The sequence below is a fragment of the Gekko japonicus genome, unplaced genomic scaffold (assembly GCF_001447785.1).
Source record: "Gekko japonicus isolate JY-2015 unplaced genomic scaffold, Gekko_japonicus_V1.1 scaffold1477, whole genome shotgun sequence".
Lineage (NCBI taxonomy): Eukaryota > Metazoa > Chordata > Lepidosauria > Squamata > Gekkonidae > Gekko > Gekko japonicus.
In genome coordinates this window covers 163,032-185,062 of record NW_015161995.1, presented here as the reverse complement: position 1 = coordinate 185,062, position 22,031 = coordinate 163,032, and the positions used below count along the sequence as shown (strand labels likewise).

General features: G+C 43.4%; 1 protein-coding gene across 1 annotated transcript in view; it reads right to left on the bottom strand.

The window, feature by feature from the left end:
• Nucleotides 1–4,548: 4,548 nt before the first annotated feature.
• FLT1 (fms related tyrosine kinase 1) overlaps nt 4,549–22,031 on the bottom strand; it is a 177,909-nt gene continuing 160,426 nt past the window's right edge. The window contains exons 25-30 of the mRNA XM_015405408.1: nt 19,671–19,770; nt 16,819–16,924; nt 13,987–14,120; nt 11,338–11,425; nt 8,916–9,007; nt 4,549–4,764 (exon numbers count right to left, since the gene is read on the bottom strand). Coding sequence (XP_015260894.1) covers nt 4,566–4,764; nt 8,916–9,007; nt 11,338–11,425; nt 13,987–14,120; nt 16,819–16,924; nt 19,671–19,770 — 719 coding nt within the window. The 3' untranslated portion in view covers nt 4,549–4,565. The remainder of the gene's footprint in view (nt 4,765–8,915; nt 9,008–11,337; nt 11,426–13,986; nt 14,121–16,818; nt 16,925–19,670; nt 19,771–22,031) is intronic.

The following is a 22,031-nucleotide window of genomic DNA, read 5'->3' as shown; positions in this document are numbered from 1 at the left end:
CCAATTCTATATCCTTTTTGAGGTGTGGTGACCAGAACTGTACATAGTACTCCAAATGAGGGCATACCATTGATTTATGCAGGGGCATTATGATACTGGCTGATTTGTTTTCAGTTCCCTTCCTAATAATCCCCAGCATAGCATTGGCCTTTTTTTTTTTTTTTGCAAATTAGCCTGAAATCAATGTTGCTTCAAGTTTATTTGGTGCCCTTTTCTCAGGCAGTCCATGATGGGTACCAAGCCATTTCAGCACTCTGGCAGGCTTTCTAATCTATCTGAAAGCCTGTTGAAAGTGCTTTGTTTGCATTGCATTGCTCTGCATCACCACCGGGGGCTTCCTCTCTTCAGTTGGAATACAGTTTTACAGGAGAAGCACTGAAGACCCGGCCACACGCAGAACCAGCTCAAGCCCATTTCGTGCCCCTCCCCCAGCCTGGTCTTGTTTACAAGGAGCAGCACCTGTACAGTCTCCTTGAACCAAATAGCAGTGTGGGTGGAGGGTCTTGGAAGGAAAAGGTCCAGCAATGGTAACTGTCACTGCAAATATAGCTTTCTTTGGCTGACGTCACACGCAACATTAGCCACGCAAGAGATACGGAAGACAAGCGGAGTTTCCGGTCGCGATCTCACCAGCACATCTGGGAAGCGTAGCGCTTCCGTGGCACAACTGAGGCTTCCTGCCGAAAAAGCGCAGCAAAAAACTAGTACCTTGGAGGTACTAGTTTCCAGAAACTGCGGGGCAAGGGCTGGCGTCTGATCGCGTTTCCGGTGGTATCCGGCGCCCGCCCATGTCCCCTTGCAGAAAAGGGTTTTTTTTTTCCCACGTCTCCGTGGATGCGCACACGCACCCAACGGAGCATGCGCATTCGTAGTGTACACAAAAAAAGAAAACCAGTTCGCCGCGCCGCGCGCTTCTTCATTGCGCGCAGGCGTGTGTTGTGATCGGCACCTCTCCCTTACCATGGAACCTCCACAGTACCTCCACAGAACCTCCACAGTAGGTCTGATCGCTTTACTGCATGTTAGTTTGCCCCGGGGCAAACAGCCACACTTCTCCTCTGCAGTTTCCTGCCCGTGTGACAGGGGCCTTAAATTATCATTCAACACCAAATTCCATATCTTTTCCACTTCCCTATCCCATAACAATCTTGTACTGTTGATATCATTATCTGTTGAAAACCTCTAGAGCTTAGCAATTTTTTTTTTCTAATTTTACTTTGTTTTTACTTATATCTGGTTTTTTCCCCTGATCAGGACCAAAAGCAGCTTTCACATAGTTCTCTCTTCTTTGACTGTATTCCTGCAACAACAACTTTATGAGTTAGGTTAGGCAGAGACAGGCCCAGGGTCACCCAGTGAACTTCCATGAAAGAGCAGGGATTCAGACTTGGTCCTCCTAGTCACTCTACCCCCCATTACAGCATGACTGCTCTACAATCAAGTAGCTTTTAAACAGTATGGAACCTTTTCTCTGGAGATCAGACATGATGGTGGATGTCTTCCCTTTCCATTTTTAAAAAACTTTGTCTGCCCTAGGGGAGGGGGGATCCCCTTCCAGTTTGACACGTGCTGAAGCTGGAGAAAAGTACTGGAGGGGGGGGATTCTCTCTCTCTCTTTAAAAAAAGTAACTTGGTGGTTGCCTATGGAAACAAACAGAAAAAGTAAAGCCATCCATCCATAAATGCATGAAAAAATTAAGAGATACCATGAAAGGACTCTTCTAATTCAGGCTTCCCCACAAAGTCTTCTAGTCTGAAACATCCGATCACCATCTCGGACTCCCGGAGCAGCATTCTTCCTTGCTGGACGGGAATGGGGACTTCTTGTTTTGTGCACGGGATTCCCAAAGCTTGCTTGTTAGATTACACCACAGCCTTCATGATTCCTACTGAGGAGAAGCTGGGTTTTGAAACTTTGATACTGCTTGGGGCAAGATGGGAGGAACAGACAAGAGAGATGAAAATTTCACACACAGGCTCACCCAAGCCCTTTTGCTATTAAGTAATTTTTTCTCTCCTTGATGTCAACCTTTTAGGTGGTTTAACAAATACTTCCCTCGTATTGTGTTAAAACTTCCATCTTCTGTTACTATACTCTTCAGCCCCCCCCCCCATTGTTTAAGAAGGATGTCAGCGTCTAAATCATAAACACCGTATCTGGCAGATGCATGTACCTCATTTTCTGAATAACTTGTGACTTGGTGACTGCATCTGAACATGTGAATTGCCTTACTTGAAGTCTACTGTTTGAGGGGTTATGAAAGCTATGATGATTGATTAGTGGCGGTGGTGGTTTTCCTATACGTAAGTCATCATTTGAAAGTTATTCAGTGAACAGTATCATCATGTTAGAGGCTCAGCCAGCTACTAAGAAGGATCCCTTGACTGCCCTGACTAGAAAACATCATGAATTTAGTAGCTCATCATAAATTTATGACCCTTGATCTTCTCATAACATATTGTGGCCACATGGCACTTAAAGGAAATTTGTTTCAGGTTTGTGCCTCAAACTAAGTCTGGTTTATTCCCCAAGACATTTCTGTGTCACAAAGATGAATCACCCAGTCAAGACAATACCATCTCAAGCAAAGCATTGAACACAACTTTATTGGAAGACTGTAGAAAACCTATGTTCAAATAGCTCAAAAAGTTAAGGTGCAATAAGATTAATTTACATGCTGTTATAGGATGAAAATTTCAAAATTCCAGTTTTTAAAAAGTTCATTAAATGCATTATATGTAAATATAAATACTTTTATATACAGTTGCAAATGCCCAGCTTAAAGAAGTGCAAACCTCTTCCTAGTTTTCGGTAGGAAAACTATATTGGAAAAACTGCTTCCCCGTGTCTATAGGAAGACCTAAGACTGCAGACCTACAATTGCTCAAAGGGAGATCATTCTCAAATACTGCACCAAATTAGTTCTGTTAGCCCTGAGTGAGTTGTGCCCAAGTCCGATTGACTAATCCCACTGCTTTCCATTGGAGTTTATCTTGAATGACTGTAGCTGGGATGGGGTGGCTGTAGAGATTAAACATCTCAGTGGCTTTACCCTTAAAACAGTTGGTTTGGTTCACTAATACATATTCAGTTAAAAAAAACCTTACACTTAGCCTAAATGAACCTGGCAGCATTTTTAAGAGCAGCAGAATAATAGATGCAGCAGCTAATTTTAGCCAAAGCTTTGCTGGTCTCCCTGTCCTTTTTAGGGCCACCAACTGCCTGTAGAACTCTCCCGTCCCCTTCATAGAGGCCTAATGAGATGTGATTCACCAAGTGATGTAATTTATCTCCATGCCATGAAAAGCCTCAGCTGCCCATTTCCATGCATTTAAGCCTCTGCGAAAGACATATGACATGTATTATCTAGGCTTCTGGGCAACACTACATCCTGTATGTATAGTTGCAACAGTGCATTTATGTGGCTTACCCTAAATTAGCACTTCCTGCTATGATATCGTTTGCAACTAGAATACACAAGTTAACTATACTTTATGTACAGAGTGCTGTTCTCCTTTTTAAAAACTCTGCTGTGGGAATCCTAATTCTGTAGCCTATATGGTTTAGGCGTATTGTTCTTTAGCGAAGTGTTCCACCCCTTTCCAGTGGAAATTCATGTCGTCTGCAAACTTTCAGGCCTACATTGGCAGCCCATAAGGGCATGAAACTTAGCTTAAAAGAAGAGAGAAATGACAACTGAAATTCCCTGGCTGCAGATACTTAGGGCATGTCTGTGTCCTGGATTTAGTAGTCACTTTCTCTCTCCTGGGAACCGTAGTTCTGCACTGGCTTTTAGACTTTTCAGCAGTTTTGTTGACACATCATTTCCAAAATCTCGGCAGGTGACAAAAGTAGTGTAAGACCAGTATGTTTTTAGTGTGGCTCTGTCTTCTGAGACCATACCATAGAGCTGTCCTTGTCGAACAGCTTCATCTTTGTACTCCTCTACAATTGCTGGTTGAATAGCTCTTGCAGGCTTCTGTAGCATTCCAAGCTATACTCTTGCAAAGCTGAAAGTGACTCCGAGAAGGATGACTGCAATAGAGATGCACGAGAGACTGCTGCACCCAATCAACTGGGAAACGTCTGTGAGTTCTCCGGCCACTTCCTCAGCCCTGAACGCTGTTTCAGCTACTTTTGAAGTTTAAAAAAAAACATTTGTAGGGTGTCAGAGAATAGGTACATCTGAATGCTCATATAGATTCTTGGTGGGCAAGAAGGAGAAATCTCTCTCTTGGGAATGGAATTGATTAGCATGGAGATACTTGTGATGTGATCTAGTAAATTCCCCTTCTCGGTTCGCTTGCTTGGGAGCAGGGGAAGAAGCTACCAATTAGGAACTGAGGGAAACAGGCAAGCAATCTGCTTCTGCTGCACAAGGCACCCTCTTTAAGTGCATTTATACAAGTTTCAGGCTACTGAGATTGCACAAGAGTTATTGCTGCAACAAGGAGGGGTGCATGGTGTGGGGTGCAGCAATAAACCTATTTAAGTGATGGAGATGAGCAAGAGAAATCAGGCAAGGAGCAGCTGCTCTTCAGTTTCCAGTGCTGAGAGATCCCTGCTAAATAGGAGGTGTAGAATACAGAACCACAGAATTATAGCTGGGAGGAGGGAAAGGTTGGGCTACCTTTTCCCACATCATATTGCCACAAGGAAATGGACGAGTCGCATCACTGATGTAGCCACAGCTGAAACTATGTAAGTTTTGTGTAGTGCTGTCTGTAAACACCGAGTCCTTGCTTCTGCTGGCAGAGCGGAGACTGTAAATAAAAGCAAATCTCCTTTAGGTACATGATAAATGCTCGATTAGATTCCTTGCCACTAGTTTTATGAGCATGCATTGACTTTAAACCAACAAAAACAAACTTCCAGGCTTTTAGGAGATATAACAATGAAAAATAACACAACTGATTTAGAAGTCCAGTAAAATAACCAAATTCTCCCTAGAGCAGCATTTTCAGAGTCTTGTTTGTGCTGCAGTGGAGCAGGGAGGGTAGGAAGTCACGCTTGCTGATGTAGATTATATGAAATATGGTCCACGTATAGAAATTGGGGGGTATAGTGTTGGTTCTTCAGGGGAGTTCTGTTTAGGTATCATGGTTAACACCTATGAATAAAGCAATTCCCAAAGAGGCCTTGAAGAGTGGGGTTTGCTTAAGAAGTTAATCCAAGGTCTTACACTAAAAGCAAAAATTATCCATGCCTCTTTTGACCAGTGAACCTGACTCTAAAGCCTTAATATATCTATTCACCATACAGAAATTCCCGTTAGACCTGGAAAGTATTTATTTACTTCATTAATACCCCATCTTTTCTCCCAATGGGAACCCAAAGTGTCTTAACATCATTCTCTCCTCTCTTTTTGCTTCACAGTAACCCTGAGAGGTAGGTTGAAAGTTTTGACCTGCCAAGGTCACCCAGTGAGCTTCCGTGCGAGTGTGGGTATTCAGACCTGGGCTTCACAGATCTGAGGCCAACTCTATAAACATTGCACCACACTGGCTCTGTGTTTTTAGTGTCACATGCTGGTAATCATGGGTAAGCTCTTGCTCCCTGGAAGAAGTTTGTCAGTGGAAGGTGGCTAACATAAAACTGGGAGCTAGGGAAAAAATGATGCTTCTGTATTCCCCCAGTGTGGTGTTGCCATTTTAGTAGCCTTGAGAACTGGATGATCACATTTCTGCTAAGTCATGAAAGGGAAGGATGTGCACCATCAGACGGTGTTTCCCTTGGTAGGTCACTGCTGAAATGCAGCTTCCAGTACCAAATACAAGCTTTTAGTCTATCTGAGGGTCCAGTTTAAGTGCTATTACCACAAAATGGCAACGTTTAGTCCAAATCTAAGGTTCTAGGCCAGGTGCCCAGTGGCGCCTTTGCTGGCACTCGCCAAGTGTTCTTAGAAAATAGGTGGGGCTTTTGCTTTGTCCAACTTCCAATTGGCCTTTGGAGATCAGATTGGCTTTGCGGATCTTTAAAAAGTTGCTTCAGATGTACCTGGTGCCACGGGGGAAAAGGATTTTCATGTGTGCCTGAAGGTAAAATGTGTATACGCACAAACTAATTTTTAATCAGTATGCTTATCTTACAAGGCATCCTATTAAACAGAATTTTTGTCAGAAATGTTGAAGACTGAGTTATACATGTCCTTGCTTTCTGACATTTGGTTTTGCCTCTTGTAGCAGCCCACTGCCTGGTTGCACCCACCACCCCATGTCAGAATTTCAAAGGTACTCACAGGGTCAAAAAGGTTGGGGACTCTAAGCTATAGCTTGCTTAGCTTGTGAATAAATCCTGTTTATTCTATGTATGAGGACCCAGCAGACATGTATGTGTAACTAGTGAACCCAAGACACCATCACAAAGTCTGCTTTTAAAAAAATAAAGTTTTAAAAAGATACCAATCCGGATACCCTGGATAAACCATAGGGACCCTGGACTATCATGAAGAATGCTGCTTACCAGGATGGGTTAGTTACTGTTTCAGGGTGGACACTGTGAGGACTGTTTCTATATTTCAGCTGCAGTGTTGCTGTTTGCAGAGTAGCGATTCTGCATAGCTGCTATAGCATACAGCCAGCGTGGTGTAGTGGTTAAGAGCAGCATACTGTAAAATGGAGAGCTGGGTTTGGTTCCCCACTCCTCCACATGAAGCCTGCTGGGTGACCTTGGGCCAGTCACAGTTCTCTCAGAACTCTCTCAGCCCCACCTACCTCACAAGGTAACTGTTGTGGGGAGAGGAAGGGGATGTGATTGTAAACCTCTTTGAGACTCCTTAAAGCAGAAAAAAGAGGTTTAAAAACCTACTCCTCTTCTACATAGATGTCTTACCTGATGAATAGATACTATTGCCTGGTGCCAACTCGAACACACTTGGCATCCCAAGTAATTTCAAGGTTACTCTAGTCTGGCACAAATGTTTAGATAAGTACAACCTAAGAATGTGTTTGCACAGGTTGTTTTCTCACAATTTGTTGTTCTTACTACAGGGATGGACAACATACAGGTGTGTCTTTTAAACATACATCCCCCCCCCTTAAAAATACTAACTAAGCAGGAAGCCTGGTTTCCAATAGTGAGGAGACTGAAAGGTGAAACCCCCTTTTTCTACCATACACTGGCCCAAATCAAGGTTCCAGATGCCACCAATTTGAATTTAATGGATGGAATGAGGTGACAGATCTTCAACTAATCTGTTTAAGCTCTAAGTGTTGCTTAATTCCCAGCATTTCAAAGCCTGAAATTGAGGGACAATGCTTGATGTCATGGGGTTGGACTCAGTGATGTGGTCCCCTTAGTTCCTGGCAAGGTAAGTTCTGGCCTGGGTCACTGTCTGTTTACTGCATCCCTGTCACACTTTACACTACACTGATTGCCCTTACCTCTTCCCAGTACATTCCACACTGTCTGAATTCCCATCATGCTCCAAAACAAAAAGGGTGCCCTAAAGCCCCATTGCCCTGGCTGGCTGTTTGTTCTACCACTGCATACACCTGCCAATTAGACTAGACCCTGGCAGACCAATAGTATTGTCAAGATTCTCTCTCCTCCCCAGACCACACAGGACTGAGAGGGAAAAGAATTCTTTACTGGAACAAAGAATTAATACAAGAACCCAGGAGAGATAGGCTCTCTGGATTTAAGACACAGCCACCAGAACCTTTTCAACTATAGTTCCCTTCCAGTTCAAAAGCAAGGTTCAGACTCTTAACTGGCCTCTGGAACTTATTACAAGAATACTCTTAGCAAGGTAGAATAATGTGGTGAGCAGTTTCAGGCAACAGGAAAAAGGCTTGGAGTCAGTTTACACATCTCACAGACACTATTTATAACAAGAATAAAGTTTATTTAGCACAGGCTTGCAATCAGAACTAGAAAGACTTTAAAAGAACATCCTAAGCAATATTTCGCCTAACTACACAATAGAGCATATTTACCAACATCAGGTAGGGTCAATAGTCCATAGTAAGAGTCCAATATCTTGAGAAACAATAGTTCCATCCTTGCGGGCACATAGCCATGTGCTTCAGCTCACAAGGAGTCCTTTGTTCTGCCTGGGACAGCCTTTCCCAGGTACAATTCAACATGAAGTAGAGAGGAAGAGAAGAAACTGAGCTCTCTTCCAAGGGATCAGACAATTAAACCCTAATCTCATTATGATCAGCCATGGCCAGTAGCCAATCGCAAGGAGACAGGGTGTTTCCAACTTTTGGGTTGTCATGGTAATGGGTGGGGGATAGGTTAGGTCTGGGAATCATCCTCTGCAGTAAGATGATCCCCAGGGTCCCACCTCATCTTTGGGCCTACGTGCGTTTTTGCGAGTGAAGGAATGTTTATGGCGGGCAATTTGACCAAATGGTCAGCCATCTGGCCTGCATAGGAAATGCATACAACAGGGGTCAGCTAGATACATTCCAAGGGTTGAACATGAAACCTATCTAACATTTAAAGGGAGACATGAGCCCACAGAAATTAATATTTCTATACAAGTATGACTTGGCAATAAGGCAGGTTTGTGGATTATGTACTATATAACCCCTTTCTATCTCATCTTCCTTGCAGCAGGGATTAGCACACATTTAATGTCTCTAACCCACTTGAATCCCTTTTTGAAAATATTTGGAAATGTCTTAGTGCACAAGCAGCACTACACTGGAGTAACACATTTGCACCCAGTTACTTTGACAAAGAGATGCCTTTGAGCACATATATATATATATGGTGTACATTGAGTTTGTGGGCTAATATCTGTTTTTATCAATCCCCATTTATTTTAAAAAACTGAGATGGGGATGACATGAACTGCAAAAGGAAGGGGGGAAAGATGCCTACAACCCCTAGATAAATTTCCAACAAACCACTGCAGTCCCATTTAGCCAATTTGTAAATGAACAGTGTAGTGTGACTCACATACCTGAAGAGGGTTTGCTTTTGTTTGCTGCCTGTCCACGTGAAACGTTTGAGCCGTTCTGAAGGCAGCACCAGTCCATTGTCTGCTTGGTAACTCTGGAAGAGAAAAAGGTGGTAATAATGCAGTTCTGTTCTTTGTGTGTGCATGTTTGACATGTTAGATGCAGTTCTCTTAGGACTGTTTTTTGTTTTGACAAACTACTGCAATTTAAAGAGAGAAAACCACCCCATCTGGCTGTTTTTCTCCTTAGGAGAAGACACAGGAATAAAACAGTTTCCCTACTTTGCCTCCAGTTTAGTGTGTAGATCCCCGAGGCCCCTAGTCTTGAGACATTCAGCATCCATGCCAACTGACATAATACCTGCGGTCCAGGACGTTAGGCGTGCCATGACAGCCAGAGGGCTATCTCAACACATCTCTTTCCCAATCATACATCCAACTTACCTTCTACACTGAGACAGAGTTAAATGGTTTAGTGAGGGAGATTTCTATGGATCCCTTGTCATGGACTGTCTGCTATTTTGATACCTTGGCTGATGACTTCTTTTAATCTCTGCATAGGCAGGAAGACCTCTTGTTTGGTGTAGTGGTTTAGTGTGGTTGGTTTTGTAGTTGTTTAGTGTAGTGGTTTGGCCAATTTGGTGTAGTGGTTAAGTGCATGGACTCTAACCTGGGAGAACCAGGTTTGATTCCCCACTCCTCCACTCGCAGCTGCTGGATGACCTTGAGCAAGCCATAGTTCAGTCAGAGCTGTTCTTGAAAGAGCAGTTCTTGAAAGAGCTCTCTCAGCCCCACCTACCTCACAGGGTGTCTGTTGTGGGGAGGGGAAGGGAAAGGAGTTTGTAAGCCGCTCTGAGACTCCAAGTGAAGGGTGGGGTATAAATCCAATCTCCTCTTCTTCTTCTAAAATAGTCTGCCCCAAAGGTTGGTGAATCAGATGGTTCCTGGCAGTGAGGGAGTATCACACTGACTTAACTGTGGTTCCTATCAAAGGCCTGGTTGACTCTCTGAAATGAGGAAATGTCCCAGGAACTAGCTACACTTGCACCTAATTGCACACTTCCTTCGCACAGTGGTCACTCAGCACTTTATTTATCTGGAGGTGGGGCAATGAAACAGGACGTAGACAGCTAAAGCACAAGCAGAGTGAACTGGAGATACACATGACTGAACATGTTAGCTGAGGTTTTTATGCACTGTGGATGTAATTCTGCCCTGATTATGTAAGCTCAAAACATGGTAGCTCACCATAGCCCTTCTATGAGTGGTTTTGCAGATAATTTTTCTCTTTTCCCATCCAGCACAATTTGATATGCCAACAAGTCACTTATGGTGACCGGGTGACCCTATGATTTAATGACCTCCAGAACGCCATATCATTAGGAGCCTGTTCAGGTCTTGCTTCCTTTGTTGCTTCCTTTGTTGAGTCAATCCATCTCATGTGGGGTCTTTTACTTCTCCTGGTGTTATTATCTCTTCCAGTTAGATGCTACCAATTCAGCAGTGCAATCTGGGTATGTTATTAGAGCTCTGTATAACTGCAGTTGCTTGGATTAATTTCAGTTACTGTGGCCAAGGCCATGGATGAGTTGCTCAGAGGAGTCCACTAATGTCCTAGATGCTCTTGGTTTTCTTGAATCCAGCCTTATGTTCTTAACTGTTGACTGTCATCCTCTTTAGTCATCCCCCATCTCTCTCTGAGGTGAGGTGACCTGAAACAAGAAGCAGGGCTTTCCCAGTTATGGCCACAAGCCTGCTATTTGCCTGGTTCTGAGGCTCTTGAGTTTCTTGTGCCAAACTTGTTTCCCCAAGATTTCCCTCTTTCTTTTTCTTTGCCTTGGTACCTGCTGCTCTGTTTTTTACCCCGATTTTAACTTTGGTAATGTATCAGTAGTATATTGGTTACAAGAAAGATGGTTCTCTTTAGCAGTGGTGACAATTCAATTTGGTTTTGTTACAACTGACAAATTCTGCTCAGTTGGAATACTTTCACTCACCATCTTTTTATTTTGCAATCAAATGGGACTGAACATCTTATTCACAAATAGGACTGTAACTTCTTATGGCTGGGAGCAAGAAATACAGCTGTGGTCACCAGGGACAGAAGAATGTAAAGCTCTTGTCCCATCTTGGTTCCTGAGCACATTCTTTGCTCCCCTATAAATGAATGGTTGCCATTCACTCATATGGCAAAAAAAAGATTAAAGCACTGCACAAAAGGACACTGGAAGTACAAGCAGAATCTACTGTCTCTGCCTAACACTGGTGGTTAAGCCCTGCTTGAAGAATATACAGTGTTAGATGTGCAATGTATTGCCTCCTCCCAGGTCCCTGCAACATAAGAGCCTTCCTATATAATAAATGAACAAGAGGGAAAATTCAGAAGCGGCTCATAAAAATATGAACAATTTTAGAAATGCCTTACATCACGTTCAGATCTTTCCTTGGGTGACAGCTCCTCAAACCTCTTGACTCTCTGTGGTGGTTTCATTTTGAAGACATTAACATATCTTCTGAAAACAGCAGGTGGAGAAAAAAGTTTGTAAGACAATTTCAGAATCAGTCATCTATGGTTAACAAACAACATTGCTGCTAGCTTTGTACTCTCGCTGCTTATGGACACCTGCATGCTTCTGAGAAGACCGATGTGCAACTATGTATTATAACTTCACATACCTTATGATAAAGAGGGCAGAGTGACAACAAAGTGCATTTGAAACTGTACTGATTAGGTTTCCCATTTGCCTGCTTATGGCACGGAACCACCAGATGACTGCAGCCATTGTGCGCTGATGCTCATCTGATTGGCAGGTGGAAACTTGGGCCAAAGCAGGGTTGATGCAATCGTCCTAGATAGAAAAACTGAAAAGAAAAATAAGGCCTTGTCTGCTTATAGGAAGTTCTGACCATAGAGGTTCTGGTGATTCCTAGGGCTACCCTTATTTATTTATTTATTTATAGTTTCGATTTATTATACCGCCCTAACCCCCGTGGGGGTCTCTGGGCGGTTTACAGTAAGTGTGCTAGTCACATTTTTGTACTACCCTAACTAAGGTCACATTTCATTGGGGGGATGGGACTACCTACCGACACCCAGTGGTATTTTTGCTGTTCTCTTCTGCTTTTTGGCTCAGCTCTCCCCGGCGAGATGTTCCTTCTGGCGATTTATTCTCGGCGAGGTGTTCTTCTGGGACTCGGTGGCAGGCATGCGGCACACAGCGACATCCTCTTCTGGCCCAGCTATGTCCTTTCCGGCTCCGCCGCGCCTCCGAATGACGTCATTGGGCGCCCCTGCCTCCACCTCCGCCAGTGACGACCGCCTGTTGTTCTTTTAGCCGGCCACCAGGGATCACTCCACAGGCTCCGTTGTTGCCGCCGCCGCGCCATTTCTCCGCCATTTCTTGCCGCCGGTGCTCAGCTGTTGCTGGTTGCCGCCGCCGTTCTCACTTGGGTGCCCCCTATCCGTCTAAGGGTGGGTACCCATGTCTCTACTTGCATCGGTTACTCTGCTTTCGAGCCGCTGGGTGGGCGGAAGCTGGGACTCGGGTCGAGAGCTCACCTCGACCGCGGTGGTCTCGAACAGCCATAGTGGCTGCTCGAGTGTTGTTGTTAAAGCAGGCGTTGTATTGCCTGCGCCACTTACAGGCAGCTCTAGGATTCCCAAGAAACTCTTTGGTCAGGATTTCCTGTAAATAGACAATGCCTTGTTTTTCTTTTTAGTTTTTCTTCCAGGACACAGCTCCCCCCACCCTCCTACCGGTACTAGTTGTCAGATACTGCTTGGCAACCGTAGTACTGATATTGTAGTGCTGCTGCCGCCTACAAAACTTGATCTTGGCATGTGGCCATCATCTTCATGTCCTGCTTGGGAGCTTATAAGGTCATCTGGTCAGCCCAAATGGCCAGTGGTTTACATATATTAAATTCAGTGCCCTCTGTTAACAGAGAATTTTTTTTCAATGTTCTTTTCAAGGCCTCATATAAAATAAGTTATTGATATCACATTTTTAAGCAGATCTTTATGTTGTCAATCAACCATCTCCACCCCCCCACACACACACAAACTAGAAAAGACAAATACCATTCTGAGAATCCTGTCTTTGTATTGCCTGCCTAGGACAGTATAATAGTGGTTGGGATACCAGCAGTGATTATTAATATTTACAAGCAAAGGACCCTTGAGGACTTGTGGGGGGAACCTCACCCCCTGATCATTCTTCTCAGCTGGGGCAAGCGATGCTCTGTATTCTTGGTGCTTGGGGGGGGCAACAGTGGGAGGGCTTCTAGTGTCCTGGCTCCACTGGTGGACCTCCTGATGGCACCTGGTATTTTTGGCCACTGTGTGACAGAGTGTTGGACTGGATGGGCCATTGGCCTGATCCAACACTGGCTTCTCTTATGTTCTTAAAAAGGGAGGAGCGGAACCTTTTGGCCACCCAAAATGGCTATGCTGGGGATCACAGGTCCTGTATGGACAAAAGCCATGCGGGACAACAGCTGTGGTAAGAATGAGTACTAGAGAAGACTAAGCAAAAAAGCTGGTTGAATCCAACCCTATATTTTGATTGGTACTTGTATTTTGGTTATAAACTGCTTTGGCAGCCAATTTTTTGAACAACCATGTAAAAATACAATAAATGACATGAATATCCATACAGATATAAAGGTACCTTGGGGCTTTCATGCTGTGGTAAGAAGTTTATTATTTTAAAAATAGATGCAATTGAACTAGAGCTAAAGAGAACTGAGGAATTCTCAAGATTTTATATTTTATATAAAAAATGACATTCCGTTTGCAGCATCTTCTACATAAATGAGGCACAATGATGGAGTTTTCCAATGGGCCAGCTTTGGAGCCTACAAGGCCTTACAGGCATTTTATCTTAGTTGTGTCTTTTTCATTTCTTCTGTAGGTCATTTGACTGTTTGTACAACGTTACAAAAAAACAAAAGCAGATGCAGTTAAAAACAAGCCGTTTGCCATCTTCTGCATCATTCTGGAGATTGTGCGGCAACTTATGCTACCTGCCACCCACCTTCTAAATATAAAATACTTCAGTAATTTCTGCCTTACCCAGAATTTTCAAATAGTCCACTATTCAAGGGTGGTGCTGATTCATCTTCCTTCGTCTGAGGAACAGAAAAGGTGGAACAGTCAGATCCAGAATCCACTGATAATATATCCAGGGGGATATAGTCCTTGCCATCCTATAAGCATAAAGATTTGTTAACTGTATACAGACTTGTTCACAAGTAGAAAAAAACGGTTCTTGCAGTCTTAAGTTACACATTGATCCTGTTCCGAAGAAGACTCATGAAACGAACACATCTGGAAATTTCGTCATATTTCTATTTTGGATCCTTATTGTATATGTTATATAATACTTTGGTTTTTTTAATTTCATAGCAACACAATACATATTTTGTATACAATTGGCTATTAATTGTTTGTTTAGCGTCTATACACAGTCTTGTATGATCTCTTCCTTATTGACTCCACAATCAGGCAGAACCGAGCCCTAAACGGGGTGGGTATGAGGGGGGGGGCGTGCTGTTCTTTTCTCCCCTCTGTCAGAGTGCAGGTGGTTGGGCAGCTGCCCCTGTTGCCCATTGGTCATGACTGGATTGCCCAAGCTAGCCCAATCTCATCAGGTCTCGGAAGCTAAGCAGGGTCAGCCCTGGTTAACGCTTGGATCGGAGACCCCCAAGAGGCAGGCAATGACTGCTCCTGGTGTTGAATGTGATTGAGCTCTTCATGAGATCAAGTGCGTAGAGGCTGATGCAGGCAGCTCATATGGACAAAGCTGGCTTCTCAGACCCTACAAAAAGCTGCAAGTGATGACCTATAGCAGTAGTTCTTGGCCTTTAATCGGCTAAAGCTTCCTGGGCAGAAGCTATCTTACTTCCAAGAGAGAGACAGCAAGGGTGTACTACCTAGGGGTAGTAATAGAGTGCATAGAACTTAAAAATAAATATTTTAATTGTAACAAACATTTCCTTTAACAGCAGGTATGATATACAACTGTCATTGCAGGATTATTAAGGTGCCTGCTCCCATCTTGTCATTCTCAAATTGTTCATAAAGGACCTTTATGAATCCCAAGAGCAGGTCCCCCAAATACATTCTAACAACTGTTGTTGTACCTCACTGGATGGGTTGTAATAATTCCAGTAGTTGATATATGTTAACCATGTTTGTACAAATGTATGTAGTGACCATACTTTACATATCCACATATACTTATAAGTGGTGATCCTCTTCATAATAATTATGTATCATACCTAATTATGTATCATAATAGTTATGTATCATACCTTCTGCAGCCATTGTTGAACTGATGGAAGTTTTAGCTGCTTCGACATTTGAGGCAATATAATTCTGGGTGCAATAATTAGATATTTTAACAGAACTTCATGTTGTTTTTTCCAATCCAAGAGGGACCTTACCTAATAGATAGGTCACTGGTGTTAAAACAAAGTTATAATCCAGGATATTTACTCTCACGTAAAGTAAATCATATAAATTCCAGAACTTCTGTACTGAAGCACAAGTCCCCCAGAAGTGAAAGTAGAAAAGAGAAAGAGTCCAGTAGCACCTTAAAGACCAACAAATATTTGTGGTAGGGTATGAGCTTTCATGAGTCACTGCTCACTTCTTCAGATAAGAAGAATCTGACGAAATAAGCAGTGACTAACAAAAGTTCATACCCTGCCACATATTTTGTTAGTCTTTAAGGTGCTACTGGACTCTTTCTCTTTTCTACTGCTTGTTGTTGTTCAGTCACACAGTCAAGTCCGACCACATCATGCCAGGCCCTCCTGTCTTCTGCAGTCCTCTGGAGTTTGCTCAATTTCATGCTCATTGCGTCAGTAACACTGTCTAACCATCTCATGCTTTGCCGTCCCTTTCTTCTGTTGCCTTCAGTCTTTCCCAGCATCAATGTCTTCTCCAGTGAGTGCTCCCTTCTCATTTGGTGGCCAAAGTATTTGAGCTTCAGTATCTGGCCTTCCAGGGAACAGTCAGGTTTGATTTCCTTTAGGATTGACTGATTTGATCTCCTCACAGTCCAAAGGACTCTCAATAATTCGAAAGCATCTATTCTTTGGCGCTTGGCCTTCCTTATGGTCCAGCTCTCGCAGCCATACATTACTACTGGGAATACCATCGCTTTGACTATGTTGGCAGTGTAATGACTTTGTTGGCAGTGTAATGTCTCTGCTTTTTATTATGCTGTCTAGGTTTTTATGAGTAAGTTTTTATACTATGTAAGCCGCACTGAGCCCTACGGGGGAGGGCGGGGTATAAATTTAACAAATAAATAAATAAATAAATAAATAGCTTTCCTTCCAAGGAGCAGGTGTCTCTTAATTTCATGGCTGCAGTCACCATCTGCAGTGATCTTGGATCCCAGGAAAGTGAATTCTGTCACTGCTTCCAAGACTTTCCCTTCTATTTGCCAAGGAGAGATGGGGCAGGATGCCATGATCTTAGTTTTTTTGATGTTGAGTATCAAGCCAACTTTTGCGCTCTCCTCTTTTATCCTCAACAAGAGGCTCTTTAGGTCCTCGTCATTTTCTGCCATTAGAGTGGTATCATCTTAATTCTGGCTTGTGATTCATCCAGGCCAGTATTTCGCATGATGTACTCTGCATACAAATTAAATAAGCAGGGTGACAATATACATCCTTGTCATACTTTTCCTATTCTAAACCAATCAGTTGTTCCATGTCCAGTTCTAACTGTCACTTCTTGACCCTTATACAGGTTTCTCAGGAGATGCGTGAGGTGGTCTGGTACTGCTGCAGACAGACTAACAGAGCTACCCATCTTGATCCATCAGAGGTGAAAGAAGTACCTGACATAAATCTCATTATCCTGAAATCTTAGCACAACCTTACTACTTACCTGTTGCACATTTGCCTGCAGTAGGTCCCCTAATCTTTTCACCAGCTCTGAGAATCTCGGCCTTTCATTTGGATTGCTTTGCCAACAGTCCAGCATGATCTGATACCTGCCAAAAGCAAGTGTCTCATGAGTCCTACTTCTTCTGTGGCTGATTTTATTTTTATTTATTTAAAACACTAGCATGCCACCTTTCCACTCAACAGAAGGTCCCCAAGGTGGCAAACAAATCAAAAATTAAAACTGCATATAAAATACAGAAAAATATATAAAAACGTTTAAAACAATTAAAGCACAGAAACATCTCCAGTTTCATTGTTTTCATTGGAATTGGGCTCGGAGCCCAGAGCCTTGTGAGCATGTGATGAAGCCAGCCAGCAAATGAAGACCAGAGGAAATACACTGAACGCTTTTCAGATCCATCTCTTTTAATTGCCCTCTCCATCCATATACAAACCATCAAATATGTTTATTCAAACTGTCTTTTAAAATGTTCAAGAAATGGAAGAGAGTGTGAATTAATGGTTCAATTGACTGACTACTCTCGTAGCTAGAAAAATCTGTGCTGCATTAAATCCTAAATCCTGACTTTGGTGTAAGCCTTTATCTGTTCTCTTCCATGCAAAGGCTGTGACTCTGCTTACATCACACTTCCAAGTATTTGGAAACCGCTGTCAAGTCTCTGCACCAGCCTTCTGTGCTACAGGATAAAGATCAGCAACTCCTCGCAGACTTCTCTTCATAGATCTCTGATTCCAAAGCCTTGATAACCTTTGATGTACTTCATATGCTTACTATTTTCTCCCCTCTTTGGATCCCCAGCAAGACCCAAACCCGCCATTTTCACCCAGTAGTTTTGCCTTCCTTAGGATGACCTGTAAATTATTTTCACACATCTGGGTTGGCTGAACACAGTGAAGTTCAAACACCACAAGGGAACAGGATAGGGACAGGGTTCAGACTCTGCACAAGCCCATTGTTTGCTATGTGTAGAAGCTCAAGCCTGCAGTTGAAAAGACCCACGTTGTGGCCATGAACACAGTTCTGGAAGGATGTGGGAAGTGGGTGATGAAATCTTAGAAGCTGGAAGGAGTGGAGGTGTCATATAGTCATACAGGAAGCAATGGGAAGGGGTTTCCTGTTGGGGCTGCTTCCTGTTTTTAAACCATTTGGGGGTTTCTCAGATATGTCATCTTTGGAATTGTAATACACCCCAGAAGGGAACAACAACAAAAATACTTTAACAAATAGAGTGGGATTGAGGTGGGAGGGAGAGAGAGGACAGGTCAGTTGTAGAGCAACTTTTGCAGGCTCAGTCAGGTCATCCGGTGGCAGTTCTTGGAAATATATCGGCCTTTGCAGAGCCACTAACAGTAAGAACAGATGGTTCCAGGCTAAATGGACTGCTGGGAGCTCCCCACTGCTGTTATTGCCCAGGAAACAGGGAGGTATGCTATCAGAAAGGAGCAATCCCCCCCCCGCATGAATGAACACATAAAGCTGCAGTGGTGTAGCGTGGGTTGCCAAGGCCCGGGGCAAGGCAAGTATTGTACCCCCTAGCCAGTGGACCGTTCGCACTCCCTGAGTCCCTTCCACCAGTCCAGTATTGAACCCCTTGCCCCCCAAGCTCATGTATTGAAATTTAGGATGTCCATTGCAACTCAGTGTGAAATTACACATTTTAATTAAGATTTTTATGCAAGTTTTAGAACATTTCAGTACTGGTATCTTCAAACGGGAAATCATGCTATTAATAGGCATTATGTATGTAATTCACTAGAAAGGATTACATGAGGGTAGTATGGCTGTCATTAGCAAGAAAAATACTGTAAAATGTTACGTGGCAACATTTATTTGCCCCGTCATATTAAAAAACTGTGTAGAATGTTCAAACATTGGGAGATTTTCTGTGTGAGGGGGAGGGCATGCTGTTTTTTAATTTATTATTACTACTTCTTTATTTAAAAAATTGCCCCCTAGAATTTTGCGCCTGGGGGCACCGCCCCTGTGCCCTCCCCCCCCGCTATGCCACTGTAAGGATGCCTTATGCTGTGTCAGGCCATAGGTCGCTATTGTCTACTCTAACCAGCAGCAGCTCTCTAGGGTCTCAGGTCATGGCCTTTCATGTCACCTACTGCCCGATTCTTTTAACTGGACATCCCAGGGATGGAACCTGGAACCTTCTGGATGCAAAGGCTAGGGCTGCCAACCTCCAGGTGGTGGCTGCAGATCTGGTATTACAACTGATCCCCAGACAACAGAGATCAGTTTCCCTGGAGAGAATGGCCCCTTTGGCATTACACCCCACTGAAGGCCCCTTCCCTAACCCCGCCCTCTAAGGCTCCACCTCCAAAATCTCCAGGTATTTCCCAGCGTGGAACTGGCAACCCTAGCAAAGGCAGATGCTCTGCCCCTGAGCCATGGCGTCTCACTACATGTAGCTGAATTTCTTTGGCTCTTGGGCACTGTTCACACACAAGACATATCTGGTTATGTCTGCACTTGGGAGTGGCTTGAAGTGCATGTTTTGCATTCAGATAGCCTGCGGTTGAATGCTGATCATGTCCAGTTTAAAGGTTCTTAGGCTTCCAGTGTTGGGAAATACTGATTGATTTATTCGATGTATAAATGAATATTTGTGAGGGGAAATTACCCACCAGCACCCTCACAAAAGGGAAAAGCAATTGGGATTATTTGTAGCCGGCAGGGAACATGTGCAGCACTCACTTTCCTCTTCTTCCACCCACCCCCACCCCCTGCCCCCAGCAAGGCTGTTGGGGGCTTATTCCATGCATGCAATGGTTCATTAGGGTTTATTCCAAAATTATGTTCTGCAGCCATTCAAGCACCCTTACATTTCTGGTGTTGCAAAATCTGGAGCTTTCATTCGTAAACCTTCTTTTAATTTGCTGAAAAAGTCTTCATCTATTTGAATACCTGGGTACGGAGATGCACCTAAAAGAAATTTTTAAAAAATGTAATTATCTCACTCACTACTTGCTAACAGCATTTAACTTTTGCAGCCTATAAAAAGTTGAGCATTCTCAATTCTCTAACATAAGCATTCTTCTGTTATTTTCTGTTTTGTTGTTCTTTTTGTATAATGTGGATGATGATATGCAGGGAGTTCTATATGGATTGTGCTTTAGAATGAACATATATTTAAGAGGAACCAGCCATTTTCAAGAGCATCCAAAATTAGGGCATTCATTGAATTTCAGAACTTAAAGGCTTGTAATATGCATTTTCAAAGTGATGTCTTGCTTTGACACTTTGACTGATCGCCTTCATCAGACCAGGAGGTTGAGGTTGCTAGCTGCTGATCCCACACAGTCCGATCCTGTTACTTTAACTCTTTGCTCCATCTGGCTGGGAAATTGCCCTAATTTCCCAATAGCTGAAATGGATTTGATATGTAAAACAAGGGCCAAGCTCTATTGGCTCTCCAGCGAACTAATCATAATCACAGAAGTGAAAAGATTAAACTTAAATCCTGAAAAGACAGGTAATGCCAGTTGGGAAGGCAGAAGTCTTGATGGACATTGTACTCCCCCTCCCCCCTTTTCATGGTGTTCAAAGGCCCATGCTGACTCTTGAGTCATACTGGATCCAGCTTCGTTACTGGAAAAGCAAATTAATGCAGCTGCAAAAAAGACTTTCTACCAACTCAGCCTACCCTGTAAGATGGCCCCTTGCCTTGAAATGGTTGATCTGGCTGCCTGGATCCACACCATAGGAACATTGAGAATAGACTACTGTAATGCACTGTACATTGCTCTCCCCTCAAATCAACATGGAAACTCCAACTGGTGCAGAATGCTGCCCCGTGTTTATTATCAGGAGCTAGACAGACCATACATATTACTCGCATTCTGCAGTCATTCCACTGGCTGCCCATTTGTTACTGGGTTCAACTTAAGGTATTGGCTATCACATACAAAGCCCTTGATGGCTTTGGTCCCTGTTATCTGTAGGATCACCTCTCTCCCGTGGTCTGCCATGACAGCTTTGCTCAGGTGAGCAGGGCCTTCTGCAGGTGCCAACCTACAAGTGGGCAAAATCAGCAATGGCCTGTACAGGTGCTTCCTCCATTCTGGCTCCCACCTTATAGAACGGCCTCTGCCGGAGGAGGTCAGGAAGGCTCCCACTCTCCTGGCTTTCTGAAAACTATGCAAAACTGAATTAGTCAAGAGGGCTTTTCTACCCAGGTAATAGGATTGCACAGTACAAAATGGTTTACAGACTTACTTGGATAAATGATTAGGGACTGTGGTCTATACTGCAATGTATAGTTTAGTGTAAACAGGATCCTATTACGTAATGTAACATGTTATGTTAATACTGATGCTCTGTGTAAGTTCTTTCTGATGGTTCCAGACTTTTACAATCCTAATGCATTGGTTATTGAATGTCCCATTTTAAAAACTGTGCTCACTATGTACAATCTGCCTTGAGTCCCAGGGAAAAAGGTGGATTATAAAGAATGTACATAAATAAATAAATACCGAAGGCCAGGAAAGGTGTACGTGGCCCAAGAGCATGTCATGCTTCATGGTAATTTTCATACAATCTTTTACAAAAGCAAAGTTGGAGGTGGGTCGGTGGGCTTTTTGTATGACCAGCTGAAGAAAAACCAAATCCTCCTGAAGAACCACCCAATGAACTAAAAACCTGGCCAAGCACACCAATCCCTTTAAGAATTATTCCATGGCAACAATCATTTTTGTATCCCATCCAAGGCAACAACTGCCCACTGGCACAAGCTCTATTTCTATGAAGAATACATGGTGTCCCCAAATGGGATCAGGCTACATTTCCACATGAGGGATTTGGAAATGAGGTGGAAAACAGCATGGCTTCATGCAGGTGGAACAAGTGCCAACAGGTGCCTTCCTTTATGTTTTCTGGTGGGAGAGCCTGCAACTAAAACCCTGCTCACTTCCAGCCACCAAAGCTGCTGATACCTCTTCCATATATAGTAGCTCCTTGTGCAAAAATTCCCAATGATATTGTAAGAAGACTTGGAAAAACCGTTCCTTTCCCCTCAATAATTAATGGAGGCAGCCTGTATGATTATAATACAATTTGAGCTAGGCATCAGGGATAACCCACTACTATCAAAAACAAATTCTGCCCTTCTCAGATCCTTTACATCTCTTTCCTCTGAATTGTTGCTTCAGTCTGTTCTTTTTGAGATAGGTGGACAGTTAAGCTTA